Below are 24,309 nucleotides of genomic sequence, written 5' to 3'. Positions count from 1 at the left end.
GTGTGTGTGTGTGTATGTGCGTGTGAACACCTGGGGCTTCAGTCCCCGCAGGGTGAGGGTTTGTTTCCACCAGACTAATCCAGGACAGACTTAGGAAACTGTGTGCTTAAACAGACATCTGGCTGCTCTGTCTGGAGCATTGTCCTCTCCAAATTTGAGCTTAGATTTAATGCTCCTCTCTTTGTGAAGATATATACTGTAAAAAAGGCAAGATTGTACAGTAAATGCATGTTCTTAACCTTGACAGGTTGGATCTCAGCAAGTGAGATAAAGAGAGAGAAGAACCGGAGGAGCTGAAGCTGAAGGAGAGTACAGACAGACAGCCGAAGCGACAGTGTTGCTGTGCAAGTAAAGATTTTCCTCTATCATGGGTGGTAGTGGTTATTAACTGGTGCAGTGATGTGTTGCAAGTTGTCTCCGGTCCTTTCAGTAATTGGGTGTATATAAACTAACCATTTCCCTATTAGCCACACTTGGAAGGGCAGGGTTTTTATGTCCACACAAGTTGAGTATGTTTATTAGCCTTTAAACACACAAAAGGATGTGTCATAAAATATTGTTTCAGGCCCAGGCTCTTGTTTGTTTGGTATATATCCAAGACATTGCAGAGGATAATTGAATCCTAAAATATTATAAACGGATAAAACTTTGAAGAGAGAAAGAAACATATGAGACAAATTAATTTGAGTGGCCTCACACCCTCAGAGAAGAATCCCTCTGTGGAGGATTCGTGTATCATTATTTTTCTGATGTCATGCTGCTTTGCACCACATATCATCAGAAAGATCATGTCTTATCTGACTGAGTACAGGCACAGGTCATCTCTCACCTGCCCTGACTGTAACGCCCTTCTGGCAGTGCTGTCAGCATTCACAATAAAACCTTTGCAAATGGTCCAAATGACACAGCACATCTAGTTTAAACCAGTCAAAAACAGTTCATGTTACCCAACTTATGGTCTGTAAATGAGCAATAAGTAGTCCTAGAAAACATACTTGGTAGATAAACGGTCCGCAACCAAACGTTAACTGCATCAATTCATTTGAAAGCATCTTACAGTCTCCGGTCTGTATGAGAATAACAAAATGTGTGGGAGGAGGGGCGCTCCACTGTGTTATTAACATTATGTCTCCAGCAGAGGAGAGCAGCCTCTCTGATGCATCGTTGGCTCTGGGGAAAGTAATTGTTGTCCAAGATGCTGAGCAGGTTCAGGGTTTTTGAGGTGAAACAGACTGAGCACTGAGTTGTTTTCTTCTTATTTTCTATTCTCTCTTCTTTTTCTCACCTCAGAGTTGGTTTAAGTTGTTCAATGCTGCAGTGTGTGTTGGTCAGCCGGTCTGGTTGGTTACTGCTGATTACAGCTCCGCTCTGCTAACTTTAGTCTCTGAGTAATAACATTGTCTTGCAATGGTAATTATTTACTCATTAAATCAAAAAATGCTTGCAACGGCTGCATTTTTTGAAGATGAATTACAAGATAGCCGAAGATAACTCTAGTGTGTTTGCACTGTAGACAGTCTGGAGGCTGTGCTGCCCTCGCACTTGAGTTCCACTTTTTTTTGTTGTCAATATGACATGCCTGGGCATCGATAAGAGGAACTGATACGTCTGGAGGCATATGATTCTGACTGGACCATTTGGAACTCTCTCTCTCTCTCTCAAAGGCTTCTCCTTGTTGTACTGTGGTTTTTTCATTTGTCGCTTCTGCAAAATTCTGCAAAAAAATTGACTCTAAACAGATGCAGTCCAGCAGTCTTCTTCATGTCTGGATTTGATTTGAATGTTCCATTCCAATGAGGCAATGATGCTCTGGGATTGTACTGTACATTCCTTCTCAGGTGATCTCGTTGTTATGTCAGTCATAGCAAGTTTTGCCACATTGTAAGTAATTTTAAATGGCTACCCATACCTACAGCTTATGTTGTGCACCAAAAACAATTACACCTATTGTGTGTCATGTAATCTTGCACATCACGAGATTCGATGGTGTCTAATTTCACAGCAGTGACTCTCCAGAGAAGCAGCAATTTTATCACATTCGCTTTTTGGATCGGCACATCCCTGCCACTGTACCCTAACTACAGTGTGTTGCATTTAAAGAGGAATCCACACTAGATTTTGGCAGGAGTACAGCTGCTTTGCCCTCTATGGGCTGAAAGTTATCAAAGTCTCTTGAACCTCTGACCTCACCCAACATCACAGCTGGATGTGGTCGAGTGTGGTCTGTTTGTATTGTGATCACACCCAGCTGTGATGTAGTGTTGTACTTAAGTGCCACACTTCTGTACAGGTTGCAAAAAAAGCATGTTGTTGTCACTAGTTGGCAGTGCAAGCAAAATAATTAGACTGTGTGCAGTCACTCTTAAAAGAAATAGCTCAATATTTTGGGAAATATACTCATTTGCTTCCTCACTTTCATGTCTGTACATTAGGTATGAAGCTACCGCTGGCAGCAGGCTACCTTAGCTTAGCATAAAGACTGAATACAGGAAACACGTAGCTTGGCTCTATCCAAAGGTAACAAAATCTGGCTCCGAGCACATCTAAAGCTCACAAATTAACATGTTATCTCTTGTTTGATTTTTTTGTTTGTTTGTTCTGTACATTTAAAAAAATTAATTAAATCGGTAAGCAAAGTTAGCCACCTGCTGGCTTTAGCTTCATATTTAACCATACAGACATGAGAGTCAGTCTTCACATCTAATTCTCGGCAAGAAAGCGAATAAGTGTATTTTCAAAAATGTCCGACTATTCCTTCAAGGATGTTGTTTGGTCTGCTGGCCAAATATTAATGAAATTTGGTGCGGATATTCATGGTCCCCAAGATGATGATGATGATGATGATGATTCCTAAAGTTATAAAAACCCCTTACCTTTCTTAGTGCCACAATCAGTTCATAATTTCCCTTCACCCATGATAATAAGGACTGGTTATCTTGACATTACCTATGGATATTCATTTCATGGTTTCCAGAGGATAGATCCTATTTAATGACCCACCTGCTCTTTGTCTAGGACGATTATTAGGCCATTCCAGAATGCAACACTATAGTTTCACTCATACACAAGAAATGTCAACATTTTATGGTCAGACTGACATCAAACCTGCTGAGCACATTCATACTCCTCTTAGGATAAACTCTTTCCATTTTTGACCCTCCATGAACGTTTTTCTGGTGCTACCTACAGGACAATATTTGCATTTTTTGCCAGACTGGAAAGGCTCCAAAAATGGCAAACTTGTTTGTATGTTGCATGTTATGTCCATTAGTCTGTTCATATTTGTATTATGTTTGCCCTGCAACAAGAGATCATAATCAGGGTGATCATTGTAATGTAGATGTAATTATTTTCTTTTCTTAATATTTTATTTATTTATTTATTTATTAATCTCTACAACCTCTGTTAAGAAAGGTACTTGCAGCTAAGTGGACATTCAGAGTCACATACAGTCAAATACATAGAGAGTGATTAATGATTGAGCCATGAACTGGTTTGTAAAAGATAAATAGCCTCACCAAGCCTGCTACCCAAGGGTAGGGGGGACCAGGGAGTGACAGACACAATATATACATGGACGTGAACAAAAACAGTTTGGCATAGAGGGTTTTATTTTTCAGCAGCAGGACATGTTAACTGTGTTAGAACAGGGGCGTGCCTTTTTCACTTTCTCTCTGTGGCTCGCAGGGGAAATAAGAGATACACAGCAGACAGGGCAAGAGAAACCCAATCCCCCCAGCTGAACGGCTCCTCCCTGCTGAGCAGGTACACCCTTTGTCTCATTTAAACACAAACACCAAGCACTCTCATTCTGTTAGCCACATATAAAAATCTTACACTAGACAGATTTCTATCATCTCATGTTATATATCACCATATTACTCAACCCTAGTATAGTATGAGCTTGTAAAAATAAAACGTGTCAGCCTGTTAACGATGCTGCTGTCACCGGAGACAAGAACATGCAAGTCAAATGCAGTGACAGGTGTCGTACAGAGACATGCTTTGTCTGCCACATGTACAATACATCCTACTGTATGTTGTCTCGGGAAAATGGAAGCCTTCATTATGGGATGAGGAGCTTCACTGTGACCTCTGTCTAAAGCCTTCTGCACTGCATGAATTCATTTATCCCTGTGGAATGTGCAGAAAAATCCTCATGTACTGTATTTCCTCCCACTGTACTTCACATACAGTACTCATGCTCATATTTTACATACAGTAGGCTTGCAGGAGTAGGGCTCGATTGTTCTGACATGTTTCAGATGCCGATGTGAAATCTGAAATCAGATGTTAAATGTTGGCTTTTTTTTGCTTATTGATGCACATTTTGCCAAGTGGTTGAGTTAATTAGTAAGACAAGTACTACGTTTATACTAAAAAATGCTCAGAGGCTATGAAGAAATCATAGATCCCAGTGGGAGAATCCAAACTTTCCACTACATTTCGCTTCTTCTTGATCGTGTTTTTCAGCTGCTATTAATCACGTGTTCTTGTGACAATAGTTTTCTTGCTTTTTCTGTTGATGAATTTTAAGTTGAACCCTTTGCACCCAAGTCATAACTCAGTTAAGTCTGAACACACACGATACAGTCTTGTTAGATTTAGCATGACTTACACTTTTCGGCGCTATAAATATCTGATGTCCAAATCATGGATGAATGTCCGTACATCCGCTTTGAATTTCAAAGACATTCCTCTTAACTGCAGCTCTTGCCTTCTAATTATCATGTTTTCTGTTATAGGAGTTTTCTTCAGTGTCACAGTAATCCAGTGATGTCTGTACATCCATGTTCAAGTTTCAAACAGGAATTGCTAGTAGTTCACTCAGCAGGACTTCATGGTGACAGTCTGCCAGCATGTAAACAAATATTAGCTAAATATGTTGCCCATTGCTAACTCACAATGACTCCTTTGCACGTTACCTTCTGCCTTTATCCCCAAAGCATTATGGGAACTGTAATTCCAGAATTAGAACTAGATTGTCCCCGATAAAGGGCACATTATACAACATGTAGTTCCAACCAAGCAATCTGATTGGTCAACTAGACATTTAGAACGTGCTCAAATCAGCATGACAGCACACCTAGCTGTGCTCAAATAAAAAAAGCCTCATCACTAAAAATATTACTCCGCCATTTGTTAGAACGACAGACCGTGACGTCACGCTAAGAACAACAGTCACTTCTGGTTAGACAACTGGTGGTTGATTTGAGTTGCGGAGATATGTGAACTTTGCAAACTTGTTTTTTTTCTGTTGTCATTTTCAGCCGTAACTGTAACGTTTGAAGTAATACAGTTAAACATGGTGGTCTGACCTATCTGACATTTCTGCTGGCTTTATTCTATGTACCGTGTTGCTTTGCTAGCATCTTTGGTTTTTTTTGTTTTGTGGGGGAGGTTTGCAGTGAAAACCCGGAGCGGAGATTTGAGTTGTCTTCTATGTTTTTGAAACAGGATTGAACTGAACTGATGAGGGGTTGTGGGGAAAACAAAACAGACCCTTTGCCGAGTGGATTGAACTCTGAGACAGTGGGGCGAGTTACACACGCGCACCCTCACACATACTGACAAACCTGAACCTTTCTCCACTATTTATCGTTACCTGGCACCCCCATATCTAGCAAAACTTAGCCATTTTCCCTTCAGTTGAGAGTATATCTCAGCCTCCACTCCGGCATCCTCCATCAGCTGTGCCGGTGAGTCAATGACACGGTGCTACTAGCTTAAAAATGTCTGTGAAGTTTGCGGACGTAGTAGCTAAATCTGTCCATGGAAAAATAATTTTTTTCAGCGGTTAACGAGATTGAGCTAGCAAAGCAGTTTTGTGTTTATATGTGAGGAATTTATTCAGTTTGGGAAATGCTGCGATCTCCAGAAAGCATTAGCTCAAGTTGGCTAGCTTACTCAAGAGGGACTAGAAATCATCTCTGTTGCTAGGTCATTACTAAGGGTTGGCCTACTTGCTGGAGTAGTAACCTAAGTTTCATTACATAGTAGTCTACTGATGTGAGTGATTGTTTTCCAGGTATTAGTCATACCCCATGTATTTCCATGGAAACGGAGATGACGCAAGCAAGAAGTTTTTTATTTTTAGAGCGAACTGCCTCACAACATGAATACATTTTGTTAATATCTTTTATTTTCTTGGTAAATGTTGTATAATCACAATATTACACTCGAGGGTGTGCTTTACCTTTATTGTTGGCACTTCAGTTATGCTTACATAACTCGGCGCAAGCGCCTCGTTCCTGACTGCATCACTGTCGTGCCAACAGTGACGGTAAAGCACACCCTCAAGTGTAATATTGCTTAAGTATAACAACAAGAGTGACAAAATCAACATGGTTCTTATATCCCTGGAACACTGCAAAAAACATTAATATTAATTTGGGGTTTTGCAGAATTAAAGGTTTTGAGATATACCTGTTCGCTGTCGGAACTTGATTTGTGCTCAGATTTTGATGATGGCATTTGAAAAACAACAATATCTATTTCCAGTAACAATGTCATGGTTACTCAGGATAATCCAAAGACCTCTTGGAAAGAAATTGTCCAGATGAAAACTGCCATTGAGGTCAGACCTTTCTGGAAAGGCACATTGCTGCTGTATTTCTTAAAGCTTCAAATTCAGAATTGGAAATTCCCTTCTCCTCCATTGTATCAGGGCTGACGTGTCAGTGACAGCAATCTCAAAACATCAGCAAATAAAACCAAAACTATCTGCATGGCTCAATACCATAAGAGGTATGTGTCGAAATATGTTTATTAAATTTGATTTAGGTGAACTGACCCTGTCAGCTGTTGCTGCAGCTGCAAAAAATATAAAATGCATATTTCCCTTTTTATAACAAAGACTCATCACCTATTTAGAACAGCAAATTTAGGGAATGTAAAAGCTTCAACAATGTGTTTAGAGGTTACATCTAAATCATGTTTGATCCATCAGTGGAGTATAGTAGTATATAGTATAGTAGTAGTATAGTATAGTATTCAGTATAAACACAATTTATCTTAAATTTGAAAATGTCTTGTATAAATATAATATGATAATGTCATACTGTATGACTTTCAAATAAATACTGATCATTGAAGATAAGTTTGGCAACTATGTAGCACTGCATAATTTTTCTGTCCTGTTCTATAAAGGCATTAAACAACACTGCACGTGTTTCATATTTAAAATCTACTCACTATCACAAGTTACTTGTTGGCACGAATAACGAGAAGATGGAGACTGACAATAAATCAGATCTTGGGTGTTGCTGAAGAGGTGTTCTGTTAAACTGAAACACATTTTTTCATGGAATAAAACTTAAACACAACTTAGGGGAAACATTAAATTGTTTTCTTTATAGTTCGCGTAAATCATGACAGAAAGTTGTTTTTCTGGATTGCTGTAATGTTAGTTGAGTCAAAATGTTTTCTTTTATGATCACATAAAGATGCCAGAATATACACATGATCCAGTATCTAATGCCTAAGAGTTATTTCACCAATATTTACATGTTTGAGTTCTTAATCATATCAGATACAGTTTTATGAGATGAAATGTGCTCCAGGGAGTTGACTTAATCATATCCATAAGCAAAGCAGGGTTTTGAAATTATTTCAAATGTGGTCACTATAAACATTTGTGGTCACACCCACATGAGAAAGCCCCAGAGCAACGAATAAATCATCAGTGGCCAAATATTTCCACTCAGTCTGAGATCCTCTGTCTCTCTCTCTCTCTTTCTTTCTGACAGAAAATAAAAGATTAGAGTAAAAGTTTGAATTGCACTGTGCTTGTAAAAGGAAGATTTTTAACAAGGAAATTCTGAACCAAAACCACTTAATTTCAAAGGAATTAATGAAAGCAACATAAATCTGTGGGTGGGGGGATTGTGTTGTTCGGCTTTGGTGACACACAAATTATATGCCGTGGATCAATGATTACCTTTTATGGAACAGAGTGTTGGAGAGTCCAAAATGGAGGAAGCTATCATATTAGCTGTATTGCACCATCTAATTTAATAAAACCCTGCTGTGGCGGAGCATAAAGTGCTCCACAATAGATGCATTGTTTGCTGTCACTTGTGATACAGGAGAGGATGGTACTTTTTTAAAAAAAATTATATTTTTTAGTTTATTTGACAGGGATAAGGCTCATTGATGACTGACTGTTGTCCCTAGCTATTGGTCACTAAAATGTTCTAAAATAGAATAAAAGTTAGACTCCTTCAGATTTTCATGCAATCAATCCTAGTTTCTGGCAGACATTCTTCCCACACTACTCATTCAGTGTATGTACATTCTGTAATTACCTCTCAAAATAGTAGTTTTCATTGTTAGTGACACAGGAAATGATGCAGCATATAATTCATCTTTACTGTTTGTAGTTTTATTACTGTTATCAGTCTCGCTGTTTACTGTTTACTTTCCTCACACTGTGTCAGAGATGTATGAAGTTGCTAATGCAAACTCAACATTTATTATTGCTGTTGCTTAAAAGCATTCAAGCAGTAATGGGGTTGCTTTTATTGTTAAAAATCTGAAATGCATGTACAACACATCAGTCATTTTCTGTATATTGACTTTGGATGGGTTTTCAATGTTGGAGGGAGTATCACCACAGCAACCAAAAGTACAAGATTTGTTTTACTGCTTGTGTTGCGGGGGGAGAGAGGCTACTCTGCATTATGAGGGAACGCTGGCGCATACTGGTTGAAGCTCCTCTTAGCTAAACAGACAATTGACTGTGAAATTCACTGCTTGTGTGATTAACAAGGCCTTCTGCTCAAGCTTTTTATGTTCACAAAGTTTGCTTAAAATTCTCTTGCGAATCTAATGGAAACACAGCTACTGACAGACTCTAGTGACTGGGGTTTTTCTTCAACTGGATCTCCCCTCGTGTTTGCTGTAATGGTCTCAACTGTGTGATTGTAACTGTAGCAGTCACCAATGCTGCCGTTCTGCCCAAACGATTCAACTGCTTTAATTACGATGTCCTACACCGCCACACAGCTATGGAGATCACGCAGCTACCTAATTACACCCAACAAGGTGTTTTTAACCAGCTGCCAAGAGTTTGGGATTTTAAGAAATAGATCTTGTTATATCCATAGAGGCTTACGCTGTGGCTTCAATGTGGAATATGGAAGCAAAACAAATCACCAGGCGAGATGCAAAATATGGAGTGGATCACTGTGTACTGCAGAGTTTGCAGAGACTTCCATCCTTAGCTCTGTCTCCTGCCTCCATGTAACTACTTAATACACAATCTCTCACCGATAAATCCCTCCTAATACATGACCACATCTTGGACAAGGAGCTCGATTTCATGTGCCGAACTGAAACCTGGCATAAACCAGGGGAATACTCTGTACTTAATGAGGCCTGCCCTCCTGGCTATAGTTACATGGAAAAAGCCCGCAGCTCTGGTCGTGGTGGTGGTTAAGCAATCATACACTGGGCTGAACTGAAACTGTCTCCCCTGCCAATGCCTGGTCTTTCTTCTATTGAATGCCTTGCTCTAAAATGTAAACCTCCATGCTCCTTGACGGTGCTCCTCATCTACCGCACCCCCCCACCCCTACCCCAACCAAACTCATCTTTCCTCCCGGAGATACAAGACCTCTTCACCTCTCTCTGCTCCATGTCAACCAACATTGTCATTGTTGGTGATATGAATATACAAATCGACAGCCCCTCCTGTCATTTTGCAGTGGAGTTCCTGAGTCTGAGTGAGTGTCTTGGCCTGAGGCATCATGTTGTTCCCTACTAACACCAGGGGGCACACACTTGACCTGGTCATTACTGACTCCGCCTCCCATCAATAACCTACAGGTCTATGATCTGGGTGTGTCTGACCACAAGGTGGTCTCCATGGATTTGACATTCCTGTCACCCCCTACTAAACCTAAGCATCAAATGCTTTTTCAAAACTGGATGACGATGGACCTCCAGCACATCACCTGCCCAGCTTCAGCATCAGTGGATGAACTAGTGGCACTCTACAATGTATCTGTGAGCAGTGTTATTGATCTTCATGCACCTGTCAAGACGCATGATATCAATTTTTCACTGTGCTCCCTGGACGTATCCTGGAACGACCCGTCAGACGCTCAAGGCTCACTGTCCATGAGTTGAACTGGCCTTCTGTGAACATCAAAGGACTTACCCAAAGTCCTTTAAAGATGCTTGGTCACGGTTTTACTCCAACATAATTAATAACAATCCTGGCAACCCTAAGAATCTTTTTACCACCATAATCATCTTCCCTACTTGAGGCTACAGAAGAGTGATGTAACAGCTTTCAGTAGGACTGAGTATGTCTCATTGGGTGGATGCAGGTCTAGATCACCCCTGTCACCTGTGGTGTTCCACAAGGATCAATTCATGGCCCCACCCTGTTTACCCTCTACGTGCTTCCCCTTGGACATGTCATCAGCAGAAATGGGATGTCTTTCCATTGCCATGTTGATGATACCCAGCTGTACATCAAAACTGCCCAAGCCCTTCTGCAGCCATGTCATGCACCAGCACCTGTCTTAAGGAGATAAAGGCCTGGATGAGCACAAATTTCCTCCAGTTAAACAGCAGCATAACTGAAGTTCTCCTTACTGGCACTCCACACCAGATTCAGTCATCCCCTATAATTCATCTCGCCTTTGACGGCCAAGACATCCACCTTTCACAGCACTAATCTGGGTCTTAGGTTTGACCCTCAGCTGACTTTTGATAACCATATAAGACATCTATGCAAAACCTCTTTCTACTATCTCAAAAACATCTTTTAACTGTGCCCCTCTATAACCCTGTCAGATGCAGAGAAACTTGTCCATGCTTTTATCTCCTCCAGACCGGACTATTGCAATGTGCTCTTCACAGGGATCCCTAGCAGGAGCATCCAGAAGCTCCAGTGCATTCAGAACAGCGCTGCCAGGATCCTGATGAGAGTGTGAAAACACAAACATATAACACCAATTCTGATTTCATTGCACTGGCTTGCTGTGTCCTTCAGGAGTGACAACAAAGTCCTACTACTCACATACAAATACATCAATGGACATGCGCCTCCTTACCTACAGGAACTGATCATACCACAAACCTCCACTCACACTCAGATCTGCCAGCAGCGTGCTCCAATACTAAGCTCCACACCCTGGGGGGATCGAACATTCTGTTATGCTGCACCACACTTATGGAACAGCTTTCCTAACCATCTGAGGTAAGCAAAGACCCTAGACTCTTTTTTTTTTTTTTTTTTTTTTTTTTTAAAAAGGCCTAAAAACCTTTCTATTCAGGAAGGCTTTTTCATCTTAACTCTTATTACTATTTTCTTTATGTTGTGTGTTTTATGTTATTAATACTGTAGCACTTTGAGTTTCACTATGAATGAAAAGTGCGGCACAAATTAAATGCATTATTATTATTATTATTATTATTATTAATGGAGCAAGAAGGAGCAGCCACACTGCACTGTTGATGAAGAGCTGCAGGCGACAGGCTGCACACCTCTAACTCCTCTAACTAACCAACTCTGTTGACTGTGTCCACAGCATAAAATCAGTTGCAATCATTATTGATTAACTTCTTTATCAAATTATGTAAGTTTGTTTGGCTGCACTGTAATTAGATACGCCAGTTTCTCTTATGTTATATTGCTGCCCCCTGTAGTATTAAAGCACTCTTGCTATTACCACAGTAACTGTGGGTGTTGCCAAATCAGCCAAGACTAAAATCTTAAGGATGACAACTTTAAGAAGCCAGGTGTCATGTTGAGCCATTGTGAATAGCTACTGCTAGCATGTTACCGGCTAGCTCGTGAGCCACAGTAGCTCTCTCAACTAGATTTACAAGAAGTCACCACGTCTCCAAGCTATTTTGCAAAGACACACAAATTAATTTTGCTGTGCCACTTTCTGGTTTGACCAGGCACACAATTTTAGTTTGTGTCTGTCTGCCCCTCTGGGTGCACATTCCTAATCTTCCATTCAGCCAAAACTGTGTTTTTATAAAATTTTGGGTTACCTTAAACTATGGTGTGGTTGGCAGTGAGCTGAATTGTTAGCATGTGATATATAATAATGGTAGAAAGCATTAACAAAAGACAGAACAGCCAAGTTATTACAGGAAAAACACAAGTGATTATTTAGGTAGACATTTTCCCTGTTTCCATATGCTGCAGTTTAGCCATCTGCTAATCCAATTGTGTGGAGGTCTAATGAACACTTTAAGGTGACAGCTCCTCAACATGAATGACACATGCTGGGGTGGAAACCTTACCAAAGGAGGTAACACTTCCTGCCCGCTGGCAAAAGTTGCATAATGCAGTGTTAGAACAAACACAGTCTGTCTTCTGAAGAGCTGCATGATCTCCAATCATAGATGTCAAACAGGTATGTCAAGTCAGAGTCAAAAGCTCAGACTTTCAGACAGCCACCAAGTATCCTCATGCAGCTTTTGGTCTTCTTTAATGTGTGGATATGTGTGACACAAACATTTAACATGAGCATTGTTAGATACATGTTTGCAGAATTTTCCCTTAATGCCCACTGTGACTTTATATCACATCTTTTTCAATGTTTGGAAAGAAGATTTGCTCTTTTCTGGGGGCCAGAGGATGACAACAATATTTGGAGCCATTTCAAATTTGCAATGGAAACTCCATTATCAGTGGAGTAAAGAAGTCATGCAGTCTCTCCACAAAAATGAGAAGAGATAATAGTAATATAATTTCCAGCTTGTGTTTTGTTGTCCTCAAATGCTTAGGAAAAATGTAACCATTCTCCTAAACATAAATTTACCGTGCTGAACATAACTATTCAGGCATTAGACCTCAGTCAAAGTAAAAAAAAAAGTTGTTATCGAATTTGGCTTCGCCTTAGAACTTGTTTTGGCAGCCCTTTTACTTGCCTCTTGACTGCCAGCGCACTGGACTCTTCCTGACTTTATGAGTGGTGGGCACACATGGTGGCAGTTACCATATTACCTCTTTGGGCTGAGCCTAACCAGGCCCCATGGATACAGGTGCAACCCCAAGGAGGTCATCAGCAAGCTCCCATCCCAAGCCTGGCTCCATGAAGGGCCCCAAGTATCCCTAATATGGACAAGGTTAATTCCTCCTTAGAGGGATAGGGGGAGGACCTCGTCAGTATGTTTCATCCAAAGTGCTTGTCAGATGGTTGAATGACATCTGAAATCCCCTACCCCCACAGGTTTTATGACATTGAAATTGGGAAGGTTGTATCCAACAATTTTTTTTGAAACCAACAGTCCAACAAGCACACAGTTCATGCAACAATTGGCCAGATGGCAGGATCTAAGCTTCTCTCTTAAGCTCCCTTTTTTTATTCCTTACACAGTTACTTTTTATGTATGAACGAGTGCAACGCTAGGAGTGCCTTTGAGGAGAGCCTATTCAAAAGTGTGTAAAAAATATCCCCATTTGAATGATTATCATGTTTTGCCTCCATATGTGGCCGTTCAGACCAGATATAAACACTTTTGCCTTCAGTGTTTGGACAATACATCTAACAAATTAGTTTGTTTCGAGCCTACTCCAGCCTTAAGGATGCCTTCCTTTAGAGGTTTTCAGAGACATGCCCTACTGGGAGGAGACCCCAAGGCGTGGCCTGGGAGGATGTGCTGGGGGAGAAGGATGTCTGGGCTATCTTGCTTAGCCTGCTGCCACTGCGACCCACATAACTGCCAGAAAATGGCTGGATTTGATTTCTCATAAGCTGTGATTCCTTTTGCTTGCAATGAATGAACAATCGCATTCTTGTCATTTTTAAAAACATGAAAGGAAATGCCTGAAGTACCAGTGCGTGTCATCATATGTACCATGAGAATTCTAAGAAGAGGCCTTTCCACAGCTCCTTCCTTCTTATCAGTTATGAGCCTTTTGTTCTTTGTGCATATACACTGCCTCTGGGTTAGACATGTCATTACAGAACTATTTGTATTGCAAAATGGAGGGTGCAAAGTTAATGAAATGCCTTTTTAACAGCCAGTGTCCTTCTATAGTCACAGCCAAAGGACAATGACACTGTTATGTCCTCTGGTTTTAAGATGGGACACAGGCAGCGGTGTCTGCGGGAGAGTCAGAGGTCTTGCGCTCAGTGAATGTACTTTTGTGATGGCTCTCCACAAAAGAACCACACATCATGTCAAACAAGGCTCTGTACAATGAAAGAGCATTATGCTGTGATGTATAGACTTGTACCATCTGGATTCCTGGCAAGTGATAGAACGATGGTTTTTAGGCAGAGACTCCGGGCTTTGTTTGATTTTCTGTGACTTTCATTAAGGACGAGGCCAGATTTATGTGGTTCGTACCCATTGGGGATGATGGCACACATGAAAATACAATGACTGCACACACAGACACAGATATCTAGGCAGTGCCAGATATAGAGATGAATCGTCCCTTTCAGTCTGCAGGTGTTGTATTGTGCAGCCAAAATAAAATCAGGTCAGCTTTGAACTCCCCCGCAAAGCAGGAGAGAAGTTTAAGGGAAGCTGAGCAGCAGGAGGGTAAAAGTAAACATCTGGAATGTTTGCAATGCAAGACAAGCACGCGTGCAAATTAGCACAGTGCCTCCAACCCCGACGGCAGCTGATAAGTAAGTGTTGTTCCACCACAGTGACATGACAGGAAGACATCAGACCTTAATAGACTTAGCTTTCCAGGCTTAGCTGCAATATTGTTGTGGTTGTTATCAGGCCCAGATGTGACAGTGCAGCCAGCAGGTATTCACAGCTCTCTCGGAGCAGTGCCAAACAGGAAACTGGAATAATAACAGCCCCTCAGCTATATGCCACCGCCCCAGGACATCAAATTCAACCAGTGCTGTACAGCCCAACACACCCCAGGTCTGTGTGTGCGTCACACCGCTGTGGTCTTCCCTGCCAAGCAGGCCAACAAAAGCACCGCAATGGGAAGTTTTATGTGTTAAATTGCTGCCACGGGATAGATCATCAAACTGGGCGTGCGCTCTTCACTTGGTATTAGCCCCCCCCTTCTTCCAAAAAATAAATCTCGCAAGTTAAGTGTAGTGGTGTTGAAGGAAACTCATGATCAGATTATTTAGGATTTTAGCGTTGGGTAGTGGAAGGCATTTAAAGTGTCCCTTGTGAAATGTGTGCTAATTTGTTGCAGATGAGTGTGTAAACCCCACACTGTCACAGTTGTCAATCAGACATTAGTTCTTTAACTGAAGAGCTCGCCTAGCAATATCTGTCATACTTTGTTTTGGTCAAATTATATAATGTTGTGTACACTATGACTTATAGAATGATTTTTTATTACAATATAAGGAGCCCCATATAAAGTTTACCACCTTAATATCCTGATTTAAGTGATCTATTAAATATCATAAACATAGACCATCACAAACATCTGTCATTGATAAGTCATATTATCTTTCATGTTGTACTGTATTTATATTGTTTTCTATTAATAATAAATATTAATGAATACAAATGTATATACAAATTTATATATAAACATACATATGTATATGTCAAATATATGTGGGCCTACTCAATATACTATGTTACTTACATCTAGAATATCAGGAAACCACAATAGTGCACACTGATCCAGGGTAATGTCCTGTATATAGCTTTCTATCTTTGATTTTTGTCTTTCTTTAACCTACCTCGCTGGTCTTTTTTTTTTTTTTTTTTTTTTTTTTTTTTGATTATTATGCTAAATTTCCCTCTTCATCATTCAAGTTTAATTTTTCTGACCTTAAACAGGATTTAGAAAGTTAGAAAAGTACGAAGGCTTGATCAAAAGTGGCACAGCAAAGTTCATTCACAAACTTTTGTAGCCAGGGAGCTAACCATCACATATGCTAATCAGCCTGGCTTTATCTAGCTAGTTTGTTTGCTAGTTTGTACAGTTTATTCAGTTTATTTGTACATTTTATTCAGGAAAGGTTGACTCAAACCAGGCCTCTTTCGTGTAGCAGTTTATACTCCAACACAGAAAGGGTTATATACAATTTGATGATGCAACTAATGCAACTAATATTTAGCTGTTATAAATGCCAGTGTGACCGGGCCATCATAGCTAGGGTTGGGTATCGTTTGAATTTTATCAATTCTGATTCCAATTCTGATTCTGCTAATCGATTCCGGTTCTTATCAATTCAAAAAAAGAGGTAACACGTTTAGATAACAAAAATATCTTTAATCTTTTAAGTGCTTACTTTGACTTTTATTGTTTCATTAAAATAAGTAAATTCAAAGTCCTTATAACTGAACATTCTGCTTTTGTTTTGAGTACTTTCTGTCACAATGACATCGTGTGCTGTCACTGTAAAGGCCAACTCATGGACTTGCATGCGTACACACACACGGTTCCATTTGTACAGACGTGTGCACTAGTCAACAGGGTTGCAGCATGATGACTTTCCAGAATTGTAAAATCCATCCTTTGAATATTACAAACCACTGTGCGGTGTTTTTCTGATCAGCCTTTAAACGCAATAATCTGTTACTGTTTTCAGTCTGAATGCAGCTGAGGAGTTCCTGTACATTCCTGAACAAAAAGCAAAGCGACAGTTTAATGACATCAGGAAACAGCAACTTACATACCTGCACGATGTGTCACGGCTTGGTACGATGCACAATGTTGACAGGTCCTGGCAGATACCAATAAGCAGAATCGAAATCAAAATTTTCTACTGATTTCTTTGGAATTGGGATTTTGGAACCAGTTCTCGATGCCCAACCCTAATTATAGCTACTGAAAATTCATCATTTCTCTTGTTTACTTCATAAATTCTCTCCTGAAGATCCCATTATCCCGGTGTGTTTGGACGTACCCGTTAGTGTGCGTCTTTTTGTGTGTATGTACACATTCACAAGTGTATATGTGTCCTTTTAAACCCACTTAGCATCTCGCTCTCAGAAGTAGAGGATAGCGTCACTGTTGCTCATCTCATCAAACAGAGTGAGCCCTGGACTCACGAGGGCAAATCACTTCAGAGCCTCATCATCGCCATGACAACCTGACAGACTGCAGCTCCATAATCTAAGGCTCTTATGTCTCTTTCTCCACTTTATGAAAGGAACTGCAACCATTACTCACAGAGGAACTGAAATACCTGTAGTTAGTACACAGCAGCAGTAGCAGTGAGATACTGTATCTACTTATGGAGACCAAAGCTGTTTTTTGTACCAGGCTGTAAACATGTTTATTTCTGCTGTAAAGTCAGGCATTTTAACATGGGGGTCTGTTGGGATTGACGCGCTTTTTGAGCCAGCCATCAAGTGGCCATTAGAGGAAATGCAGTTTTTGGCCATTCTGCGTTGGCCTCATTTTTCAGTCTCGGAGGTTGCTGCTTGATGTAAACATCATATCCCAATTTCAGAAACCTTGATAAGCCCTTAACCCGGTTTTGAGAAACCTGATTATACTAGCTGGAGTACTCTGAAAGAAACTGACTACCTCAGCAGGCGCAGCTTCGGCCAAGTGATGTAACAGAAACACAAACAATGGTGGCAACGAGAAAGTCTCATTTCTGGAGTGAAGAAGAAATGAAGTTATGTCTTTCAGTAATGAAAGAATTAAATAAACTTGACAGTTTAGATGAGAGAAAGTATTGAAATGCTAACTTACTCAAATCCGTAGCATACAGGCTACAGGACACTGGTTTCCCGAGAAACATTACTACATGGCTAAACATCAAAACAAAAGAAGTGGCTCTGATTCAGCAACTTTCAAATTTTAAAAAACATCCACTGCTCCCTTGACCTACGCAGTGGCAGTGACAGCCTGCGCCCCAAAAAGCATTTTTTCCATAGACCACCATTGTAAAAGAGACGTCTGTAAAACTGTTGACAGGACACCTCGAACTGCAAACAAAGTCAATTATGACTCTTTTTATCATGAATTTTTGATCTATGGAGGTTTTATATTTGTAAAACTGTCCTCGAGCCGAGAAAATCTGTGATGTCATCACAATGTAAAATCTATGGGCCGAGCAGGAAGTCCGGAGAAAGGACAGGCATTTGATTTTCGTGAGATGGCACACAATGCATTGTACATTTGTTTACCTTTTTATCAAACAAATTGATCACAGCTTTGGACGGCGGGTACACAGACCCCCGGTCCTCCCACCGGTTAATAACGAACGAATTTGGTCTTTGCAACAGTAATGGTGTTTATTTGCATATAGTGCGGGGAAGTGACATCCAATCACAAGTGGTCGCTCAGGATGCATGTGGAGATGCATGTTAATACCAGGTGTAAACAGGGCCTTGAACACTCTTTCAGCCTGTTCAGCCATGGTGGTTAATACTGCGCATGCTCATCACCTAGATCAGATTTTATGTGAAACAAACCACTGTCTGTGTTCTCAGAAATGTAAAACACATCTCATTCTGTTTGCCAGGAAACTGGCAAACAGAAACACTGTGTTGACATTGCAAGTCAAATTGTCTTTCTGCTTTAAGTCTGGCAGTGTTTTGAGTGAGGACAAGATGATCTTATTCACATTCCATTGTCATTATTTTTATGGGACCGACCCACTTAATTTTCTTTCTCTCTCACAGACAAACACATGTCACATAAAGACGAAGCTGGTCCGGGTCAGAAATGCGCTTCTTCCTGTTCTCAGATGTGACCCCGTGGCTTAGGAAGCTCTTTGCAGCTGTACCACTTTCCCAACTGTGACAGCAGCTCTGAATGGCAGGATGTCCTGCTCTGAGTCCCCCTGCGAGGCTGTGTCAGAGGCCAGGCACCGTGGCAAGGTTCACTGGCCACCGGAAGGATCCCGAGTGCCATGAAACAAGGTGGGTACACTTGCACATCATACTTCATACACACTAAGAATACAATCGTACTGCAGTTGTGACATTTAGGCATGTTAAGTTTTATACTGAATGCAAACTCATGTTTCACCTTGCGTTATTTTTTTGCAATACCTGTTTATTCACCCCTCAACTGATCAAACTGTACAGATGTTAACTGTAACTAGCTAGCAACATATGCATCAACTGTTAGTGAAGTTATCAGGTACACCAGGAAGTGAACTCACAAAGTTTCTGTAGAAATGAAAAATTTTCACATAAGTTGAAACATTTTCATTGCATAGTTGTGTCTCTGCCTTATTTAGCACCACCTAAGCCAATTTTGTATCGGTTTGTGTCTTTGCATTGACTTTCTATACAATTGCATTATATTTCACACTGAGTCTGTTTGGGGGGGAAAAAAAAAACATCTCTTGCCTGTCTGTGACACAAACTGTTGCAAAATTTGCATGTGATGTCTAATCACTGCCCAACCTCCCCTGGTCCATTACTTATATTCCCATGATAAAAGACTCACTGCTTATTGCGCTGAAAGTTGGCATTGGATGTAAATTGTGTGCTGCTGAATCATCTGATAGGACAGAATACTGAAAGAAATTAGGCTGTAATGCATTTACGCTCATAAATTCTGTGGTTCTGAGAATGTCAAACCATAACAATTCAGATTTGCTCAAACATACATGTCACATGTGTTTTACATACATACATACATATATACACATACCACACATGCAAACAAATTAAAAGCCTTTCAAAAAATATATTAGCAGATGCAATTCTGTAACAAACCAGTACTCAGTGTAAAAGTATTAAAAGAGTAATATGATCTCTTGGTTTTTGTTTATTCATGCTCTATTGTAAAAAGAACAGCTTAAAGCTCAGTTTTATTGCTGTTCTCACACAATGACAACCACATGGGTAAACCACTGTAGCAAGGTTGGTGGGCATTTCTGACATTTTAATGTAATGTTGATGGTGTTTTCAACCTTTAAGACTCTGCTCTGTAGTATGGAAACAGGAATACTAATAAAACGGCTCTATACACATCCCATATAAACATCTTGTAATCCTGTAACGTCATAACCTGATTATTATGTGCATTTTTACTATGTATTAAGTAACCAATAAATGTAATAGCAAATGTTGTCCTTCACAGCCCTGCACAAGCAGTCTTTGATAATACTAAAATGAAGCTTAGGTAACTGTCAGACTGGAAATACCATTTGGTAACCTGTCTGGGATTGATAGACAGTGTCTGAGTTGTCAAGGTGAAGGGTTCTGCTGCATTGTATCTTGGCTTGCTGCAGGAAGTATGCAAAACTCAGTGTTTCAGCAGCTGTGTATAGCGTGCTAACCTGAAGTAGCAGCAGCTCAACTCATGTGAAGCTGTTAGCTGGTTTAGCTCATGTTGTTAACCGTGCTACAGTTGACCAGTTAAGTTTTCATCCCACAAGAATACAGCTGGGTTAATGTTTCGCACATGCTGAGCCGCTGCTATTAACTTACCGTCAACCCACACACCCACGCACACAGATGCTAACATGCTAACGCGCTTGGAAAGCTGTCCACGCTTGCACTTGTTCGGTTTTTGCGGACTTTGTCCTTTTTTCTCAACTCTTGTCCCAAATTCATCCCAGAATGAATTTAATGTTACACCCTCCCTGGGATGACGGGCTCAAGCCCTGCATGCTTGCTAATAACTTATTTGAAGAGTTGGGTCTCTAAGATTGTATTCAGAACATAGAAAGTTATCAGACTTAACTTGAATGCCTCAGTTTTGGACAAATTTGTGCAGAGGTGTTGATGATATTAACCGTGTGTGATCTCCTGAATGATTCAGCCAGCTGTCTTCTCTATGAAATCTGGGAAAAGCAAACAACCCCTCCTCTTCTTCTTTGGTTTTACTGGTGGACTACAAACCAACATTAAAGGTGCACGCCGCCACCTACTGCACCCGAGTGTGTAACATCATGCTATTCACACAGGTCCATTGTCATGTGTTTGTGAGATAGAGAGAGAGCGAGTGCGGGGCGCACAGCCCCAAAAATAGAAAATCAATATGTTGCGGACAGTGCTGATATTGTGGCGGGCTGCCACAAATAAATGAATGTATGGGAATTCCTGAAACTCATCTGCTGGATTTTCCTGTGCACAAATCATCATCCTGTCTCAGAGGAATTATTTTTACTCTACTTATCAGCTCTGGAGTATCCTCTAAAGGTCACAGTTTTTGGCGTCAGTTTACGTACGAGTGCTTCTCTACATGTGAGTTCAGAAAGCCCTGTTATTTTTCCTCCTAACATGTGTGCCATCATTGTTAAACAGTCAGATGGCATGACTTGTTAGGGCTGTTTGACACCGGGGACTGAGACAGTGCTCAGGATGACACGATGACTGCATCCCATCAGAATGTCAATGCCCCAGCCCAGCTGAGTCCAGCTCACTTCCTGTGGATCAGGGCTTTCTCTCATGCTCCAGTGAATGGGGATGGTGTGACAGCGCTGAATTGGGTTCCTGTTTTTGCTCTTCAACCGAAAGTGATCTGCTTGCCAAGGTTCTGCCCACTTTTCAACTTTCTACCCACTAAAACAGACCCGGGAGCTCTCGGGAAAAGAGAAATGAAAGTAGGGAGCTACTTTAGAAAAACCCCTGTGCTTGGGGATTTTCTTGGCTGACCGGAGAAGGGTCAAAATTGTTTTTCAACATAAAGGCCTTTATTTTGGGGTCAATATAAAGAACTTCCTGAAAGGGATTTTTTGAGCAAGACAAAGTGTTTCTTTGGCTATTATTTTTTCATGTGGGATGAAATGTTGACCTTTTGGTTTCAGTGTGCTAAGACCGCCTTGTAGTTAGTTCCTCTATGCAGACTTGACAGATTACACAGGTCAGAATTGCCTTAATGCAGAGCATAGCTAAGTTGCTATTGTCCACCACTACTTTTATATGTGAAATTGGAGCCATGGAAAATTAAAGTGCTGTCATATGGTACATTAGTTTAAGGAAAAGGCTTTTTTTTAAAAAAAAAAACCAACAACTTGGTTTTTATTTTGCTTTTGCCATCATTTCAGTTAGTTATCATAACATTTTCCCAAAGTCCCCAGCAGAGATCTGGGGACACAGCAGAGCTGCTGGACCACGCTCCAGCGGGGCAAAGACTACAAGTGGTCAAAAGATCAAACAGATTGTAAACAAATCTCCTGTTGAGTCATATTAGCTGAACTTGTGGTAAAACAGAAAGTGCCAAAATGTTGGTTAGAAATCTTTATTGCCTATGTGAAACTTTGCACACACACTTATGGTAAGGAATGGCAGATTAAAGTTGAACCATGTTGGCCTGCAAATCTATGGAGGTATGTTAATAGTGTACTCCAGTCATTTATCATACCATAATGTTATGGGACTGTCGAGAGGCACATTAAAGCTGCACTCATCCATATTTCTATATTGACAATGGATCAAATAACTATGTGTAGTCCTGTCACTCAAAGTAACAGACCCACAGAGAAATATCACCTTACTCTGCAGCTACACTCAGCATTGTAGTTTCTTCCAGCTCTTTGTTTTGTTCCGACTGTTTTCATTCTCTCTCATCAGCCTAGTTTCGAACAGCAGCAGGCTGCTATTTTCAGCAAAAAAACACTTCCTTTCCAGTACCAAACACACACAGAAAAAGTTAGCCACTAGCTAGTGCTAAAGAGCCAGATATTTCCCTCAGGAGTTAGTGGAGACCAAAACAGAGCTTAGAGGACATAAAATATTGAACTTACATTCACCAGGTGGCCAGAAACATGAATAAATAAATGCTAAAGGTAGCTGTTTGCTAACACATTTGCCATAATTTAAATGGTGATAATATGTCAAGGTTATGTTTACAGCAGGTTGTGCTGCCCCCAAGTGGCAAAAATAATTACTATGTTTTTCTCTCTTCTAAATAAAATGTGACTTTGTTTATAATATGTATAATTATCTGACAATTCACTACTAATTTTTGCAATGTTTTCAAGATCTCAACAGTTAGTTTGGTGAGCATGAAAATAGAACCGAAATTGTAATAAACCCCATAAATCCCATCCAACATTATCAGCACTGATAGACAAAAACAGTTTTACATCTTAGTTTTCCCCATATTCCATACTCTTTGTACCCCCCAAATCAAAACAAGAAAAGTTTGTTGTTACAGTAGCAGCCCCTGGGATCCTCTAAATATATTGTGCATAAATTCAGTTACTCAGTGTAAACTTTTCTTGAACTTGAGTGAAACAGAATATGAGCATTGGATGAATTCTTGCCATGGCCACAAACCCCGCAGGAATGCGTGTCAAGTTGAGACCATATCCCAGAGAAAAGAATATATCTTTAATTAATTGCACATTACAGTGGCTCTGAGCTAAATTCCACCATCAGAGCTCTAATGTTTTCCACAAAGTTGGAGAATGTGTTGATTCGTTTCTCTCTGCCAGAGATGAGGTGGTAGAAACATCCCACCACAGGCTTGGATTCCTCCATTCAGCGTCTCACCTGGCTGTTCTTGTCACTAGGACTGTATAGGAACGAGTGATGTAGTCTTTTGGCATTCCATTCTGTGGGGGAATAGAGACCTTTACACGTGTTACAGTCAGTACTATCAGATAATCAGGGTAATAGAGAACTGAAAGCACATTTGCAAAAGCTGTTTTTGCCATAAAGCTATTGGAAGGAATTTTATCTTTGTAACTGCCAAGAAAAGCCTGGAGTCTGTGGCGTTTTCTGTATTTCAAGACTTAAAAGTCCTTTAATGAACCTTTTGAGAACTTTTCCCCGCTTACCAATCATCCTTCCTTTGTGTAGTGTAGAGATCTTTAGGTGTATAAATCTCCCTCCCAAAAAGAAAAGATTACTTGAATTTTGCAGTGCATGGTGTCCTCAACTATATTTTGTTCCACATATGGCTCGGGAAGAATGTGCAACTTATTACTCCCTGCAAAGAATCTCTGTGTTGCATACAAAGCTATATCAATGTTGACACTGGTGCAGAGTTGTAGTGCTTCTACAGTCTCATCGCAACTCATCAAACAGTCTTTCTGAGTCACATCATCTCCATGACAACTACATGTGGACCTGCTCCTAGATCTGGCACTGTTCATGTAATAATGCTCGGTGTATTTACAGGACTCAAAATTGGATTTCTAAGAGGGAACTGTTATCTCAGTGATAAATAGTGGTCATACAAATAGACAAACAGTATCAGAATGAATACTTTTATGAAAGTAAAGATTACTACAAATTTATTGCACTCCATAGACTTATTGACAGGTACATCAGATCATAAACTCTGACTATGAAAGAACAAAAAAAACCCAAAACCCTCAGTTGATCACTTGCACTCAATAACTTAAAATTGAATTGAATTTTGCCAAATTGTTCATTACATGAGAGAAAAGATAAAATTCAAAAAGTACGTATGCTACTGACGTGATCTTAAAGGGTCAATGCATATAAATTACATATATACACATG

The 24,309-nt window shown here is 40.3% G+C and overlaps 1 protein-coding gene across 6 annotated transcripts in view; it reads left to right on the top strand.

The window, feature by feature from the left end:
- lama4 (laminin, alpha 4) overlaps positions 1-24,309 on the top strand; it is a 265,332-nt gene that overhangs the window by 82,490 nt on the left and 158,533 nt on the right. For 4 of the 6 annotated variants that reach the window (XM_042389930.1, XM_042389931.1, XM_042389940.1 and 1 more), the window contains 2 exons: positions 248-348; positions 18,556-18,795. In XM_042389930.1, the coding sequence (XP_042245864.1) occupies positions 18,689-18,795 (107 nt within the window). In that variant the 5' untranslated portion in view covers positions 248-348; positions 18,556-18,688. Of the gene's footprint in view, positions 1-247; positions 349-3,687; positions 3,766-18,555; positions 18,796-24,309 lie in introns of those variants that run through there. The other 2 variants (XM_042389932.1, XM_042389933.1) reach the window with 2 other exon arrangements.

The sequence above is a fragment of the Thunnus maccoyii genome, chromosome 17, assembly GCF_910596095.1.
Source record: "Thunnus maccoyii chromosome 17, fThuMac1.1, whole genome shotgun sequence".
Taxonomy (NCBI): domain Eukaryota; kingdom Metazoa; phylum Chordata; class Actinopteri; order Scombriformes; family Scombridae; genus Thunnus; species Thunnus maccoyii.
Note: the sequence above shows the minus strand (reverse complement) of the source record. Positions and strands in the feature narration are given on the sequence as shown.